The 16,837-nt window shown below is 51.3% G+C and overlaps 1 protein-coding gene across 4 annotated transcripts in view; it reads left to right on the top strand.

Moving 5' to 3' along the window:
- The window catches only part of PHF20L1 (PHD finger protein 20 like 1), an 813,558-nt gene that overhangs the window by 232,891 nt on the left and 563,830 nt on the right, over nt 1-16,837 (top strand). For all 4 annotated transcript variants that reach the window (XM_078686744.1, XM_078686740.1, XM_078686743.1 and 1 more), the window contains one exon: nt 10,323-10,454. In XM_078686744.1, coding sequence (XP_078542870.1) covers nt 10,323-10,454 — 132 coding nt within the window. The remainder of the gene's footprint in view (nt 1-10,322; nt 10,455-16,837) is intronic.

Genomic DNA, 16,837 nt, shown 5'->3' with positions numbered 1-16,837 from the left:
TTCGAATGGGTCTATCTTTCCTAATGATGGAGTAGCCCGGGGGTGAGAGTAGGTCTAGAATGCTTGTAGAGTGGTCATTAAGCCAGGATTCTGTAAGGAAGGCGATGTTGATGGATTCGCTAAGGATGTTTTCAGAGATTTCTAAGGCATGTCGGGCAGCGGAGGGGCAGTTAACAAGCATGCAGGTGAGGGGTTTGGGAGTGGGTTTGGGAGAAGGGAGGGCATGCATGGATGGATGGAGGTGAGATGAGGAGGGGGTCTAGGTGAGACAGGTGAGAGGGGAATACAACTAGTCCTCAATATGACGGGGATGCTTGAGAAGGGGGAGGCGTGTTCACGGTGGGTGAGTAGGGAGGGTAGGAATTTTGTAGGTCGGAAATCTCCCGGTGGGAGAGGGTGCAAAAGGTGCGGAGTGGTCTCTGAGCCCTGCAAAGCAAGGGAGTTGTTTTCCACGGTTTGGAGGTGGTGGGGTTTATTTGACCAGGGCTAGCGGTGTTTCTTCGGGGAGGGTGGTCGCTGGATTTGCGGTTGTAGAAATCGTTCCTAAGACGAGAGAGATCTCTGGTAAGAGTGGAGAGGTTATGTTCGATGTTGCGAAGGGAGTTTGAGATAAGAGTGAGGGGGGAGATTGGGTGTGGGGGGGAGGAGGAAAAGGGGGGTTCGGAGTTAACTGCAGAGGGTGGTCTGTTCTGAGGAGGCAGTGAGCAGATGCAGGCAGGAGGCCTGTTCTGAGGAGGAGATGTGCCGATGCAGGCAGGAGAGCAGGGAGGGCTGTAGTTGAAGGGGAGAAGGAGTGACAGGGTGGGGTAGGGGGGAGATGAGACCTCTGGGGATGAGGAGTTTGGAGATAGAAGGGAGGTACAGTTGTGGAGTGGTGTAGGAGTGAGGGGGGAGACAATGGGAAGAGTGTAGTTCGGGGGGGGAGAGGATGAGTTGGGAGAAGAAGGGTGGGGGGTAGTGTGATTCAGAGGGTGTGAGGATGAGTTGGGGGAGGAGGAATTGAGGGGGTGGGGGAGGAAACGAAGGGGAATCTGGGTGAGGAGTATTGTGATTCGGCGGGTGTGAGGAGGAGTGAGGGGGGTTGGCGGAGGAAAAGAAGGGGAGACCGTGATAGAGGGCCGGGAGGGAGGAGTTATAGGGAGGGGAATGGGTGGGCTGATTGGGTGCAAGGGGGATAGGGAGTGTGGGGGTGAGGAGAGGATCAAGGGGAGAGGGGGGGGTTCATAGTGAGGAAAGAGGGGATGGGTGGCAACGTTTGCATAGTGTAATTGGATGTTGAAAGGTTAGGGGCGGGAGAGCAGGGCTGGTGGGGCGGGGTCTGTGGGGAGAGAGGAGGTGGAGAGTATGGGAGGTTATTGGAGGAATTGGAAAGTTGGATGGCCAAGGATCTGAAATGGAGTTCGAAGGTGTTAAGATGGGGTACGGCCACTTGGATGAGGATGTTTCCAGTTTTAAAAATGGAGATGTTGATTTCCCCACAAAAGGTTGGAGAGGGAGTGGTGGAAAGTTTGTGGCCATGGGGTATTATGGAAGTTTTTGTGACTGGGAGATGTTTAGTGAAAATGCTTTTCCATTTAGAGGGGCGTTTGGAATAGAAGATGTAATTAGTTTTAATGGGGGCGGTAGGGCTGTAGAAGTTGTCAACAATAAGTGTTTCAGGATTACGAATGAGGAGGTTGTGTTTGAGTTTTTTTCTAGCGTTTTTAGAAAGATTGGGGGGGTACGGAATGGACCAGGAGTTGGGACCATGTTTAGATAGAGAAAGGTCCTGGGACGGGGAAGGGAAATTGAGAGGAGGCATATTGGGCAAAGAAAAAGGTAGGAGAGAGGTAAATCAGATAGTCACGTGAGAAGTCAAGGGAGGGCAGTGTGTTGAAGCTGTGGAGGGAGAGACGTGGAAAGGGAGGAGTGGAAGGACGCGGTGTTGGTTAAGGGGAGGATTCCGCAGAGGAAAAGAACAAAGAAAGGGAATGTGGTCACAAGATGATATGAGAGAAAGGGGCCATAGACAGGGGAATATGAGTCAAGTAAATAGGTGCGAAGGAAGCGGTAGTCAGACGGAGTTCGGAGGTAGTGGGAGAGACTGTAGATGAGAGGTAAAAGGCAAAAGTTATCGGACGATCGATTGATTAGTCATACAATTTTGTAGGGCCTGACATAGACAATCAGCAATACTGCTTTACATAATTGCTTGTGAACAAAGTAAAACATAGACCTAAGCAAAAGAGAGAATGTGTATCAGGGAGGACGTATTGGGGAGAGTCGGGCGATAGAGGTAGAGAAAGTGGAATCAGTTGGTGGGAAGAAGAGATCCGCCGAGCATTTGGTACACCATAACCTTTTAAATAGACTGTGGTGATTCAACAATCGAACTGAAATTCCAAATCAATATATGAAGCATTGACCAGGGATCTCTGGGTGCAATATACAGGGGTACTAGATGGTAAAAGCAAAAGGTCATGGTAAATTATATAAGCAAGTATGAAACAGGGCAGTCGGGATAGAAAAGGCTAAGGAGACTAGGCAATGGTAGCAAAAGAAAAAGGGGGAGGGGGGTGATTGACACAGTCCAGCGAAGCAAACAATTACAGCACAGCTACACATGGAGGGAGCTATAATAAAGCAATGTTGAAATATCCCCAGCAAAGCAAGCAATCAATCCCCGCAAAGCTACTCAAGGTGAGGATCGCTAGGTTCAGGATCAAAAAATACCGGGTCATCAATCTGCACAGATTGTCAAGGTGGGAGCATTGTTAAACACAGGCCACAAGGTGGAGCTCCAGGCTAAGGAAGGGAGCAGTTTAAAATTCAAAGGAAAAAAATAGATCAGGAGTGTTATTCTAATGGCAACGTGTCCATCTTGAGGGGCCTCGAAGTCGTCAGATCTCGGCTTTGGCACCATTTTGTAAGGCTAGTTGGATCACGCAATTTCGGTGTAGCAGTTACTACTCCATTCATGCCAGCGCTGTTTCGCTCCAGAATTCAACCCTGCCACTATAACCATTTAATTCCCAATTTGAAATCAGCGCTCCCAGAAAGTGTCTTCCCTCGAGTCCAAACAATCCATCAACTAGGGCATTGCTGGGATAGGCGAGGGAGGCCTCACTTAGTGTCGGTGCTGCGTTCCAAAGCTCTGCCTGCAATCCCTGCTAGGAATCCCGTCAGCCGATCTCGCAAGTCAGATCTCCCAAAGTCAGTTGAGCTGTGGCGTGTTAGGGAGAGCTGGAGCAACGTCTGATTCCGATGCGCTGAGCTGGGACAAAACAGCGCAAGAGAGGCAGGCCTCACCTTGTGACCGGTGGGGGGATCAACGCACCATCAACAGTTTTTAGGTCTCGGCCTCTCAATGCGAATGCACATTGAGCGGAGCGAGACTATAGGGGCTTAAACAGAGGTTTAACTAGCTGGCGATTTGATGCTGTGCCCGTGCGCTTTTAGGTCAATGCGCAAGGGCATTTACCTAAAATGCGCGTGCACAGCATCAAATCGCCAGCCATCTGTTCCCCAGAAGCTCTTCCCGCTCCGCCCCACAAGCTTCCCCCAGCGTGCGCTCTGCCTCAGCCGCACTCCTCCCTCACCTTTGAAGTGAAGCTTCACTTCAAAGGCCCCTGCTGCTTCACACTACCCCTGCTGCGGCCGTGTCTCATTTCTACTCCCCCCTCCCCACAGCAATGCCCTCCGTCTTGTTTTAAAAAAAACTTTTTTCCCTCACGGCCGCTAGGCCGTGTCTCCTTTTATTTTATCTTTTTTTTTTTTTTACTTTTTATATGCAGTCTGCCTGCATTTCTCCTTCCTTCGTGCCCAGTACCCCTCCCAGCTCTGTCTTGTTATTACTCCTCTATCCTGCTGGTCATTCCTATTTTTCCATATCCCTCTTTGCTATTTTCTTTCATATTTCTGCCCCCTCTCCCTTCTGCATTGTCCTCTCGCCTCTATTTCAGTAACGCACCTCATCCTTCCACCCCCGCCTCTCCCACATCCCACGCATCCTCCCCTCCCCCTGACGTCTCCCCCTTTTCCTCACACCCCGGGGCCCTTCACACTTCATCCTCTGACTGGCCGTGTCCTCAATGCTGCGGGAGCACTCGCTGTCCCTCGACTCTATTTCTCAAGCACATCCCCTGATTTCAGAGAGGCGCTTGATACCTCCGAGGCCCAGAGGCCTCCAGAGCCGGGGACAGCTTGGGCTGCTCCCATCTGCATTCACAAAGACCCCCTCCCCCCCCGGGCCTCTGAGCTTGGCTTGTTTTACCTTTCCACTTAACTCTCCTTGCCCCACCATATGTCGGCCCCGCAGTGAAGCTTCACACAAATGGCCTTTCCGGCTCGGTGGACCCCACTGATGTATGGTGCAAAGCTGTCTCTGCTTCTATAACAAACCTCACAGCCGTGGACCATAAACAATTCTTCTGTAAAATATTAAGCCATTTAATCCATATGTGCATACATTTAAATGTGGTTATTTCTTCGCAGTCGTACTCGTCTATGGGAAAACGGCTTATAATAAACTTAAATTTAAAAAGCCCAACGTTTTTTAGGCTAGGACACAATGGACAAAATGGCCCTACTTTAGAATTCGGTGTACGTCGCAAATGTGACAGAAATCCCGTCGCCCTTACTACAACAAGTACATTATATCCCATGGCTGTAGCACTTGGACTATACTAGAAAATTGTGACGGACTATCCCCAAACTTTTAATCAGGCTCTCAGTTGCATGTGCTTAGAATTTTTGTGATTCCCTTGAATGTAGTAAAAGGTATTTCTTTTTAAATCGGCTCCCTTTAAGGCAGAGAAATGTCGACATTTAACGTGGAGAAAGCAACGTTTAACATTGACATTGCACAGACAGAATGCTGGAGCAGAGAGGCTAATTGCATCACTTGAAAAGAAAGAAAGCTCAATTGTATTCCCTGCCACAGAAGGATAATGAAAACAGTATGATTACAAGAGGAGACATGCAGAGTGTCACATGGCAAAGGCGTGAGACCGGCTAGTTAGAGTTTTGCCTCGCTAAAGGGTTATGTGTAAGAATGATGTTATTCACCACTGTACACAAAATACTATAAAACCCGGCTTTCACCATGCAATCACAGAAACGCTTAATGAACTTCTGTAAGGCACTATTGAAGTGACTGGGGTCTGGCAGTTGAATGCTCCATGTCTTTATGGAAATTTATGTAGGCCAAATAAGCTATGAAACCAGCCGGATTTGCCCGAGTTCATGTGCTCCGTTCGCGTTCAAAAACCAGCTAGGTCACAAACCACCATTTGTCTCTTCAAAGGCTCCGCTCCCCGCCCCACGCCTGCACCACTCCTCCTCCCACCTCCCCCCGTCCTTTCTGCCCGCCTCGCACACCACATCAAAGCGTCCTGTTTCCTGCCACCCAGATCGCAACCTGCCCAGCCTGTGCCGTCTCTCCCTACCCCTTAACCCTTCACCCTGGCCCCACCACCTCTCGATATTGCTTGCTTTCTTCCTTACTCGATGATCAGCGCATTATGACATAATAAACCACCTCTTGGTTTTTTTACCTTTCCACTTTTGCCCCGCCAGAAAGTACTTAAATGGGTTATGTTTTGTGTGACAGTCATAAGTAGGCAAAATAAGGATGAAAGAACGCCTGCGGAACCGACGGTTTGTGATGGTTCAATTGTTCTTGCCATATACGTGGTGATACGCAGAGGCTTGAGAATGTGCAGTTCCCAGACGGTTAACCCTGCACAGGGACTAGCATTTTATTTAATGTTTTTATATAGCCCTCTCAAATCCAAGGTTATTGTAGCACTTTATGTATAACTAAAATACTTTATACAGTTACAGAAAAACATGGATCACTTTCAACTTGCCAGGAGTTTTTAGTAAAAGAAGACTTCTGAGCTAGACAATAAATTGCTCTCAATGATTTGCAGGTTCTTTGTAGGGAGAACAATTTGTATGTTGCACGAGTGGGTACACTACGTGTGAAAAAAAGCTGACTAAGCCTTTCGGAGATAGTAAGGTGGTATTGATTTTTTGCAAGGTTATCTCTGCCAGACATATCGGACTAGGTATACATTGAAAATGTTGACAGTTTTATAGTTTCAAAAGACTGTGGCGAAGACAAAACTCATCTCAGCCCTAATCGTCACAGCTTCAAATAAGAGTCCCTATTGCAGAGCACCTGACCACACCGCTCCCACAATAACAATCTCACCCTCACACCGCCCCTCACCCTCCCACACACCCTCACCCTTACACACACCCCCTCACCCTCACACACCCCCTCACCCTCACACCCCCTCACCCTCACACACCCCCTCACCCTCACACCCCCCTCACCCTCACACACACCCTGACCCTCACACACACCCTCACCCTCTCACCCACCCTCTCACCACTCAGCACCACCACAGCACCACTCAGTGCTAAACCAGCATCACTCAGCACCACCACATTATCACTCAGCACCACCACAGCACCACTCAGCACCACTCAGCACCAACACAGCACCACTCAGCATCACCACTCAGCACCACCACAGCATCACTCAGCACCACCACAGCACCACTCAGCAGCACCACTCAGCAGCACCACTCAGCAGCACCACTCAGCAGCACCACTCAGCAGCACCACTCAGCAGCACCACTCAGCAGCACCACTCAGCACCACCACATTATCACTCAGCACCACCACAGCAGCACTCAGCACCACCACAGCACCACCACCACAGCACCACCACCACAGCACCACCACCACAGCACCACCACCACAGCACCACCTCAGCACCACCACAGCACCACTCAGCACCACCACCACAGCACTAATCAGCACCACCACAGCAGCACTCAGCACCACCACAGCACCACCACAGCACCACCACCACACCACCACCACAGCACCACCACCACAGCACCACCACAGCACCACCTCAGCACCACCACAGCACTAATCAGCGCAACCACAGCATCACTCAGCGCCACCACAGCACCAATCAGCGCCACCACAGCACCAATCAGCGCCACCACAGCATCCCTCAGCGCAACCACAGCATCCCTCAGCGCAACCACAGCATCCCTCAGCGCAACCACAGCATCCCTCAGCGCAACCACAGCATCCCTCAGCGCAACCACAGCATCCCTCAGCGCAACCACAGCATCCCTCAGCGCAACCACAGCATCCCTCAGCGCAACCACAGCATCCCTCAGCGCAACCACAGCATCACTCAGCGCCACCACAGCATCACTTGTTCAAATATGTTCTCTCAATGTTTCAAGCTTTATTACAAATGACACAATTTTTTTTTAAATAATGCTATAGGTGTCACATTTGCAAATTCTATAAATATTGACATTTACAATAACAAAATTAATACATTTGCTATTATAAAAACATAGACATAACTTAAAAAATTATTAGATTTACAAGGCCAATAGCTCCAACTTTTCTAATGCGAGACCTATTGCATTTCCAATGCTTGTTTCCGGTGGGGGGGTCATCGCAGTATCTATTGTTGGCCGGGCAGTCGGGTCATCAGCATACAGCATCGTGGCGGTGAACTGGGCATGGAGAACTGGGCGGCAAACTGGGTAAGCCACGGATGGAGCGGGAGCACTGGAAAGTGCCGAGGCGCCTTGAAGATACAGGCACTCATGAAGCGGAGATGAGCCGTGCAACTCCCAGGGGCTCGGCGGCGATGAGGAAGATGCTGCCACTGTCGATGGCCGATGGCTATCTTTGCAAACTAGCAGCTGAGTCAGCCGTCACAGGTCAATCGTTGGCCTACCGCAGGAGGAGACAACGAGCAGCACATTCCTCGGCAGGGAGGCGGCATGGAGCTGGGGAAATCTTCAGTGCGGCTGCATCGGTGCAGAGCTGCATCCCAGAGGCGACGTGGTGCCCAGAACTCAGTCTCTGACAGAAAGCACAGACCCAATGTTAAGGTCTCCGTGACCATCCAAGCCGGACCCCTGCAGGCGAATCACAGCGTTGGGCGGTCAGTGGCCAGGAGGAGCATCGGGTCCCCAGCGCTAGCGGCGAGGTGAAGTCATGGAGGAAGAAGCCAGTGGCCTGCGTCTTCAAGGCGCCCAAGCCAGGAGGGGGTCGATGAGGCAGGAAGGTCCCGGTCGTAGCAGTGTAGAGCGTCATCCAGGTGAGTGGAAAATATTTTATTTTCTTAATGCGAACCAGTTGCTTGTAGTGATGCTTGTAGGTCGAGGGAAACGAGTGGATGGCGAGTTTAATGAGGGATATTGTCCAATGCAGTGATCCCCTACCCTGGAGCTCCTGCAAGAGAGCTCCTACTCAGCTGCATGTTCAGAAATTAGCAATGTTCAGAAGTTAGCACAGCTGAGTTGTCAGTGTTTATCGCCAATTTGGCGACCAAGTCTTTCCACAGTAAAAAATGTTGCTTCACTTTTACTGTCAGGACATGTAAAATACTTGTCCTACCAGTGTCATATGTTGCCTCCTGCCTTTAGGGCTTGGTAGGCCTGCTAAAGGGGTGACTTACACACATGTCCAAGGGAAGTAGTAACTTAGCCAAACTTTGCCTTTGAAGGCAATGGCAAACAGTGCACGACTGCTCTACCAGTCTGCAGTGGTGGTGGGGGACTTGTTTTACTTTGGGCCTTTCTAGAGTGCCACAATCAGTGCTAAAAGCCGTAAGGTACCTCTCTAACTTGCATGCTCTGGGTACCAGAGTACCGTTTACTAGGGACTTTCAGGTAAGTTAGCCATTTCCAATTGGGCAAAGCCAATTTGAAATACACTTTAGGGTCAGGGCACTGGCACGGAGTTCTGGTTAGCAGGCATCAGTGCACTCTCAAAGTGGACAAACCAGCAACATCCACTGAAAAACTTAGAGGTGACCGAACATAAAGGGGCTTTTCCTTACGGTTTGACATAGACAGTGTCATTGACAGTGGAAGGTGAGAGATTCTTGAGATAGCCATCAATGGCGTTGTCGTCCACAATGGTGGTCTTGCCATGAGCCATTGTCGTTGATGAGTTCTTGGTTGTTTACTAAGATCTCCTGGTCATTAATGAGGCCGATGTTGCAAGTTTCAATGTGTATGTTCTCAACTATGTTAAATGTTTCTTCATCGATGAGGATGACCAACTTCACCATTAAGAGCAGCTGCTCATTCAGGACATCAAGAGTGCTGGATTTTCACACAATCACTCATGATGATGGTTGATGACACAAAAGAGGTCTTCCTGTGCCATAAAATGAACATTTACCACGAAAATATCCCAGCAACATCTTGCAGTAATCTGGATGGCTGGTTCAAGACGAAGGGCAGACCACCAGGTACGTAAGACGATAATGTCAGAGAGGCTATGAGAGCAGAGCTCCTCTCTGGGACCTCCTCCTACATGTGTGGTTTACATCTGAGCTATGGTGGCCAAAGGGGAAGTAGAAGAACTTAGCACTTAGTCCTTATTGGCTAATGATTGTGTTGCTTCAAATGAGGTGGATGTGCTACTAAAGAAACCCTGTTGAGGCCTATGGCCATTTTTGGACAGTTTGCTGGTATTTATGAGATTACCAGGGACTTCCACCCTAATATCAGGGATTGAATCGAGCATGCCAATCTATAAAGATACCAAAACTGGGTTACTGGATTTACAGGTAAGTAATTTATTTTTCTCTGGGACCTACGCCTTGCACATAAACGCTCTACAGCATTCGTGCGCCACAATTGTTCTATACAGTTAGGCCTGGTTTGTATGTTACATGTAAGTATGTCTGTATGTATGTATATCACTAGCAACAAAGAAATAACAGAGGCTAGGTAAGCACTGAACAATGGGTGAGACATTTCTGTTGTGACAAGTACAGACCTTCGTGAGTAAAAGAAAAACCCAGCCACTAGGTACCGTAATTCATATAAACTATCCATGATCACCAATCACTGTCAAGTTCTCCTCTGTTTCATGACCCAGTTTCGACCCTCAGCTTTTTTTGCCCAGAGCATCCTCACATTCTTCCCTTTCTGCACACCTCTGACTAGTTCCTGCCTCCCAGCTAAGTATTTCACATCTTACATCTTATTTCTCTTCTAAGACCTCAGACAGAACATGAAAATGTTCCTCTAAAGACCGCCTACTTGCTCCCATTGCTCAATAGCAAATATATTTATTTTGTGTTACAGCAATAATGTTGATTGGGTGTGCTAACTATCAGATGTACCTAACCCATAAAGGGGTTTAGCTAAGGAACTATTTAATAAGATTGATTGGCTGTTTAACACTTTACAGTTCAGGGAAATTCTTAATAATGTAGTTTTAAAACTTAGTTTTTTTCTAATTACCTTTTTTATTTTCTTCATTAAATGCAGATTTGCCCGTAGTGGATGTTCCTGTTCCGAAGATTATATTGCCACAGACAGAAACTTCAATAACTGTTAAGCGAAAAACTAATGAAGGAACTTCATTTCAAGCAAAAAGGGCACGACTTAACAAAATTACAGGTACAAGCCTTTTCCATATTCTGTGTAACCAGTAAAAACGAACTTTTACTTCTCTGCAATTCCAAAAGAGTGATTATGTTTCATAGCATATCCGGGTTTAAACACTGTGAAAAAGTGCCCTCTTTCTTGCATGGTATGCCCCCACTTTTTTGCTGAATTGCTGATGTACCTTGACTGAGTGTACCCTGGGCTCCTGCCAATCAGGTACCCAGGGCCTGTGTTCCTTCCCTTAAACTGCATTCAAGCCTAAACCCAATTGGCATCTCTGGCCACAGGTCCACCCCTGGTAAATGGTACCCCAGGTTCCCAGGGCACTGTGACCAGAGAAGGCCCCTAAGGGCTGCAGAACTCTCTACTGGATAAACAGCGTGGCTGAGACCCACACGCTGCAACACTTTGCTGCATAGCGCTTCGCGCTTTTTAAACTTACCGCTTTTTCTATTCTTGTTTTATTTTCATTTGCTTTGTACCCTGATTTTAATAGGGACTCCTGGCCCCCACTTGCACCATAATTGGTTCCTGCACCGCTACTTTGCGGGTTTGGGTTCTGTGGGCTCTTAGCTCGCCGGTAGTTTAATAGGCGCCATCTTGGGTGAGGACGCGCCGTTCTAGAGGCGCCGGACCGAACGCTCTAGCCTTGCGGCCCTCCTCCGCCCGCCCTACTTGAGGCTGGTCATCGCCTGGCTTGCCAGAACTCTCTACTGGATAAACAGCGTGGCTGAGACCCACACGCTGCAACACTTTGCTGCATAGCGCTTCGCGCTTTTTAAACTTACCGCTTTTTCTATTCTTGTTTTATTTTCATTTGCTTTGTACCCTGATTTTAATAGGGACTCCTGGCCCCCACTTGCACCATAATTGGTTCCTGCACCGCTACATTGCGGGTTTGGGTTCTGTGGGCTCTTAGCTCGCCGGTAGTTTAATAGGCGCCATCTTGGGTGAGGACGCGCCGTTCTAGAGGCGCCGGACCGAGCGCTCTAGCCTTGCGGCCCTCCTCCGCCCGCCCTACTTAAGGCTGGTCATCGCCTGGCTTGCCAGAACTCTCTACTGGATAAACAGCGTGGCTGAGACCCACACGCTGCAACACTTTGCTGCATAGCGCTTCGCGCTTTTTAAACTTACCGCTTTTTCTATTCTTGTTTTATTTTCATTTGCTTTGTACCCTGATTTTAATAGGGACTCCTGGCCCCCACTTGCACCATAATTGGTTCCTGCACCGCTACTTTGCGGGTTTGGGTTCTGTGGGCTCTTAGCTCGCCGGTAGTTTAATAGGCGCCATCTTGGGTGAGGACGCGCCGTTCTAGAGGCGCCAGACCGAGCGCTCTAGCCTTGCGGCCCTCCTCCGCCCGCCCTACTTAAGGCTGGTCATCGCCTGGCTTGCCAGAACTCTCTACTGGATAAACAGCGTGGCTGAGACCCACACGCTGCAACACTTTGCTGCATAGCGCTTCGCGCTTTTTAAACTTACCGCTTTTTCTATTCTTGTTTTATTTTCATTTGCTTTGTACCCTGATTTTAATAGGGACTCCTGGCCCCCACTTGCACCATAATTGGTTCCTGCACCGCTACTTTGCGGGTTTAGGTTCTGTGGGCTCTTAGCTCGCCGGTAGTTTAATAGGCGCCATCTTGGGTGAGGACGCGCCGTTCTAGAGGCGCCGGACCGAGCGCTCTAGCCTTGCGGCCCTCCGCCCGCCCTACTTAAGGCTGGTCATCGCCTGGCTTGCCAGAACTCTCTACTGGATAAACAGCGTGGCTGAGACCCACACGCTGCAACACTTTGCTGCATAGCGCTTCGCGCTTTTTAAACTTACCGCTTTTTCTATTCTTGTTTTATTTTCATTTGCTTTGTACCCTGATTTTAATAGGGACTCCTGGCCCCCACTTGCACCATAATTGGTTCCTGCACCGCTACTTTGCGGGTTTGGGTTCTGTGGGCTCTTAGCTCGCCGGTAGTTTAATAGGCGCCATCTTGGGTGAGGACGCGCCGTTCTAGAGGCGCCGGACCGAGCGCTCTAGCCTTGCGGCCCTCCTCCGCCCGCCCTACTTAAACTTTGCCTTAGCGCGCAGCGGTGACGCGCAGCGGGTCGCGCCTTCACTGCGCCGGAGTCGTGCCAGAGTCCTGCCCGTCTGCGCCCGTCAGCGCAGAGGAAGCGCTAGGGCAGGGCTCTGCACTTCGGCTGGTACGTTTACCTGTTTTGCCTCTAGCAGTCATTAGGCATGTATTCTAGAACAGACTTACTTCGTCTCCGTCTTACCCTTCCCCCTTGCTCTGAGACATATCTCCACCCTCTGTGTGGCCCTTTCAGGTGCCCCGGCTGTGCCTTTACGCTTTCTATACCTACCCCGATGTCTACTCATTGTTCTGCTCTTCGTAAGTCACCAGATCCTACATTATTTAAGATCTACCATCTCAATGTTAGATCTTTGGTCAAGCACCATCTTGATGTCCATAACTTACTTGATGAAGTTCCCGATATTCTTTTCATGTCTGAAACTTGGCTCCACAATGACGCCTCGGCTGTCATCAACTTAGCACTCCCTCTGGACTATACAATCTACACTCTTAACCGTGACTCTAGAGGGGGTGGTATTGCAGCCGCTATTGAAACCAGTTATCCATGTACATGGAAGGCCATGGATATCGCGGGATGCGAAAGTGCTTATTTTTCAGTTTCTGTTAATCCGCACTTTGCTTTTTCTGGCTTACTCGTTTATCGGCCTCCGGGCCCTGATGCTGCCTTCAGGGCCGCCCTTCCCGATGTAGTAAGCTCTTTGGCTCTGAAAACTGCCAATTTCAACATAATTGGAGATCTCAACCTCCATTTTGATTCCCCTTGTCCCTCGGTGGCCAGTAGTACTTGTGCTGACCTGGAGGCTCTCCAACTCTTTCAATTAATTCAACATAACACACATATTGGTGGTCACATCCTAGACCCTTTTTTCACCTCCCTTACATCGGCCAAAGTCCTGCTCCCTAGACCTATGGCCTGGACAGACCACCACCTTATTGAATGTCATCTCTTACTTGAAAATCCTCTTGTAGTTGCCCCTATCCCTGCCATTCTCAGGTGCCCGTGGAAAAAATTGAAACTTAGCGATTTCCATCAGCTTTTGAGCGAGGTCCCTTTGGCCCCTTTTTAGGTCTCGGCTAAAGACGCGCGGAAGCGCGTCTCCGCCGAGATCTTATGTCACCGAGCGTGCTTCCCAGGAGACAGTCCCGGCCGCGCGCATCCTTCGAGGCGATTTGCAACTGGAACGCGCGCTGTGGCCAGGCGCTGTCTCCTGGGAAGCGCAAGCACCACACACGCATGCGCATACACACACACACAAGCGCCCATGCACGCACGCACATACATACATACAGACACCACCCCTGACACATACACACACAAGTGCACCCAGGCCCCCCCCCGCCCGCCCCCCGCCGTCACCGTCGCACACATACATACACATACACACGAGCATACACACACACACACAAGTGCACCAATCCCGCTCCAGCCTTTTGGAACTTACCTTACCTCAGCACGCGGCGCCCAAACTCCTGCTGGCGCGGCCCAGGGGCTCTACACCGCTCACAGGAGCCCCGGGCCGCGAGACGCAACACGCAACGACTCCGCCTGCCTCCTCTTCCGGTCTGAACGTGGCCCCGCCCCCGTCACAGGCGACCGTGCCTGACTTCCGGGGCGGCCGCGATACTAAGAGACTGCTGGGGACAAAGTGTGGTCTGTGGAGTTACAATGGTTGCATGCAAGGGGTGAGTGTGAAAGTGCCGACCTTATTTATGTTGGCGTCGTGCGGCGCAGCCAGCTGTAGCATTTGATTAGTGCCTAAACAATAGCGATGCGGGCCACATACATATGCCTGCAGTGGTGCACGAGTGCGAGGCCGAGGCTTTTTTTTTTTCATTTCGTAGTCGTTTTATGATTGTTGCTGAGCTGCAACCCACACTATATTGACAGATGGGCACTCCTCAGTCCAAATTGTCACAATGGCACCCGAAAAGAGACTATAACCAATAAATACAAGCAAAGATAATATGGCTGGCTTCTAATGTGCTATGGCATGATGAGAAAGCACATTAAAGTCGCCAGAAGGGGGGGGGGGGCGGGTAAGCCGTGGACCATAATGGCCGCATTGCATTGAAGCTCCGCTGGCTACACCAGCAAATCAGCAAATATCCCCCATTAAACATGACCGCACCATAGCAAGAACAGAACCGCCAGACATACGAATGTCGCCTCATTTCGACACTGGCTCCAAACTGCTGATCGCCACATGGAAGACCGCGATTCCCGACCCCGACTGCATCCTATAGCGGAGGACAGGCCCGAGGACTGGACACGACTTGAGGGAGGAACTGTGGTGTGGTAAATGTGCTGGGAGCGTGGCGATGCCTTCTGCCCCCTCCTCAGTATATGCAGATCTCAGGCAGGCGGTGCAGTGATCCGTTTGATCGTTAGCCCGCAGTTAACATGTGCGCCACCTCGCTGTGCACGGCTCCGCGTGGATAGTGCCCGCGCGAGCTCACCGAGCGTGATCCAGTCGATTGGCTGAGGTCCCTGAGGGAGATAAGTGGGGTAAGATGTTACTGGAGCCTAGGTGCCTCCCCCACCCTTGATGATTCGACACCTCAGCGGCCTGTGCATTCACCAGCAACGGGCCCCTCCAGGATTACAAACCTGCCGTTGGGACTGCCGCCTCCATTGTAGACAGGCAAAAACACCTGAAACACTGCACCAGCACTGGTCTCTATTAGCGCACAGACTCCAGGCACAGCAGCTACAATACATAGCAGGCTACATATTCAGTACCGCTAGCCCAACATCAAAAAGAGTGCCAGCCTGGCTGCGCCCATCCTTGGTGTGTCTCTGAGGCTGCTTTGGGCCACACAATCATCCTGGACCCCTTCTGTTTCCAGAAGCCGCTGCGCTCTCCCCTGTGATTGAGCCACCCCAGTCTACAGGCAGTAAAACGCCAAATCCGCCACACCATTCCCTGGGCGCATGCATAAAAAGTCGCTCTACACCAGTGACCCGACCCAGCTGCTGACCCTGGCCCACATTCTTCAGCGCACGAGCGGCATGGGCCGCAGAGACCCGAAACAGAGGACTGTTGAGTGCAGCGTGCTGTGTGCTGTTGAGTGCAGCGTGCTGTGTGCTGTTGAGTGCAGAGTGCTGTTGAGTGCAGAGTGCTGAGTGCTGTTGAGTGCAGAGTGCTGTATGCTGTTGAGTGCTGTGTGCTATGTGCTGGTGTTAGACGGGGACCGGGAGGGCCGGCCGAGCACAGTGATCGCACAGACAGGTAACTTCCCCCCCACAGATGGACACCACACAAAGATTAGGGTAAAACCTTTTATAGGCACTTCGGGTAGTAGTGTGGTACGATACAAGGCGATCAGGACACGATGATCCTCTCAATTCTAGTCTCTAGTAAGGGAAGGGGGTAGCGGGACAGTCTTGGTACCCACGGGTACGGGTGTGTAACGGTGATAGCTCACAATCCTCGAGCTCGGTGTTCGGATGGGTCAGACCGCGGCAGCGCCGGCAGGTCCCGAAGAGGTCGTAGGTGGCAACGGGCCGCGGCAGCGCCAGCAGGTCCCAACGAGGATGAAGGTTACAACGGGTCGCGGCAGCGCCAGCAGGTCCCACGAGAATGCAGGTTGCAACGGGCCGCGGCAGCGCCAGCAGGTCCCAACGAGGATGGAGGTTACAACGGGCCGCGGCAGCGCCAGCAGGTCCCACGAGGATGCAGGTTGCAACGGGCCGCGGCAGCGCCAGCAGGTCCCAACGAGGATGAAGGTTACAACGGGCCGCGGCAGCGCCAGCAGGTCCCACGAGAATGCAGGTTGCAACGGGCCGCGGCAGCGCCAGCAGGTCCCACGAGGATGAAGGTTACAGAGGGCAGCGCCAGCAGGCAGGACAATAGTTCACAAGGCAGGGCTGTGGCAGCGCCAACAGTCCGTCAAGGATGAGTTCGTCGCGGTGTCTCTCGACTCCAGGATACAACTGCCTTCCTGTCCTGGGGCTGCCCCAGTTATAGGTCTGGCGCCCTTTGATGTCCGGACCCTCGCTCTTGGAGGTCGGGAGGTCCGGGATGAGGGAGTCAAGACACCCAGCAGGTGGGCGGAGCCAGCGCCCGAGGAGTCTGGGGGTGCTCGGCACCTGGCGGGGAGAGCCATCGACACTTCGTACTCCCATTGACCTGCCAAGTGGGCCGTTCACCTCCTGGGTGGAGGGTGGTGCCGGGATGTCGGGGCCTGGCCAGGCCCAGGGTTGGGGTCGGGCTGAGGCCGCGCGGCCGCGTGGTGCCGTGTCCAAGATGGCGGCTGGGCCGGGCAATGGTGCTGACGGTGGCCCGGGCCCTGTCCTGCGGGGAGGGAG

Source organism: Lissotriton helveticus, chromosome 4_1 (assembly GCF_964261635.1).
Source record: "Lissotriton helveticus chromosome 4_1, aLisHel1.1, whole genome shotgun sequence".
In the NCBI taxonomy this organism is placed as follows: Eukaryota; Metazoa; Chordata; class Amphibia; order Caudata; family Salamandridae; genus Lissotriton; species Lissotriton helveticus.
This window is presented reverse-complemented; position numbering and strand designations above follow the sequence as displayed.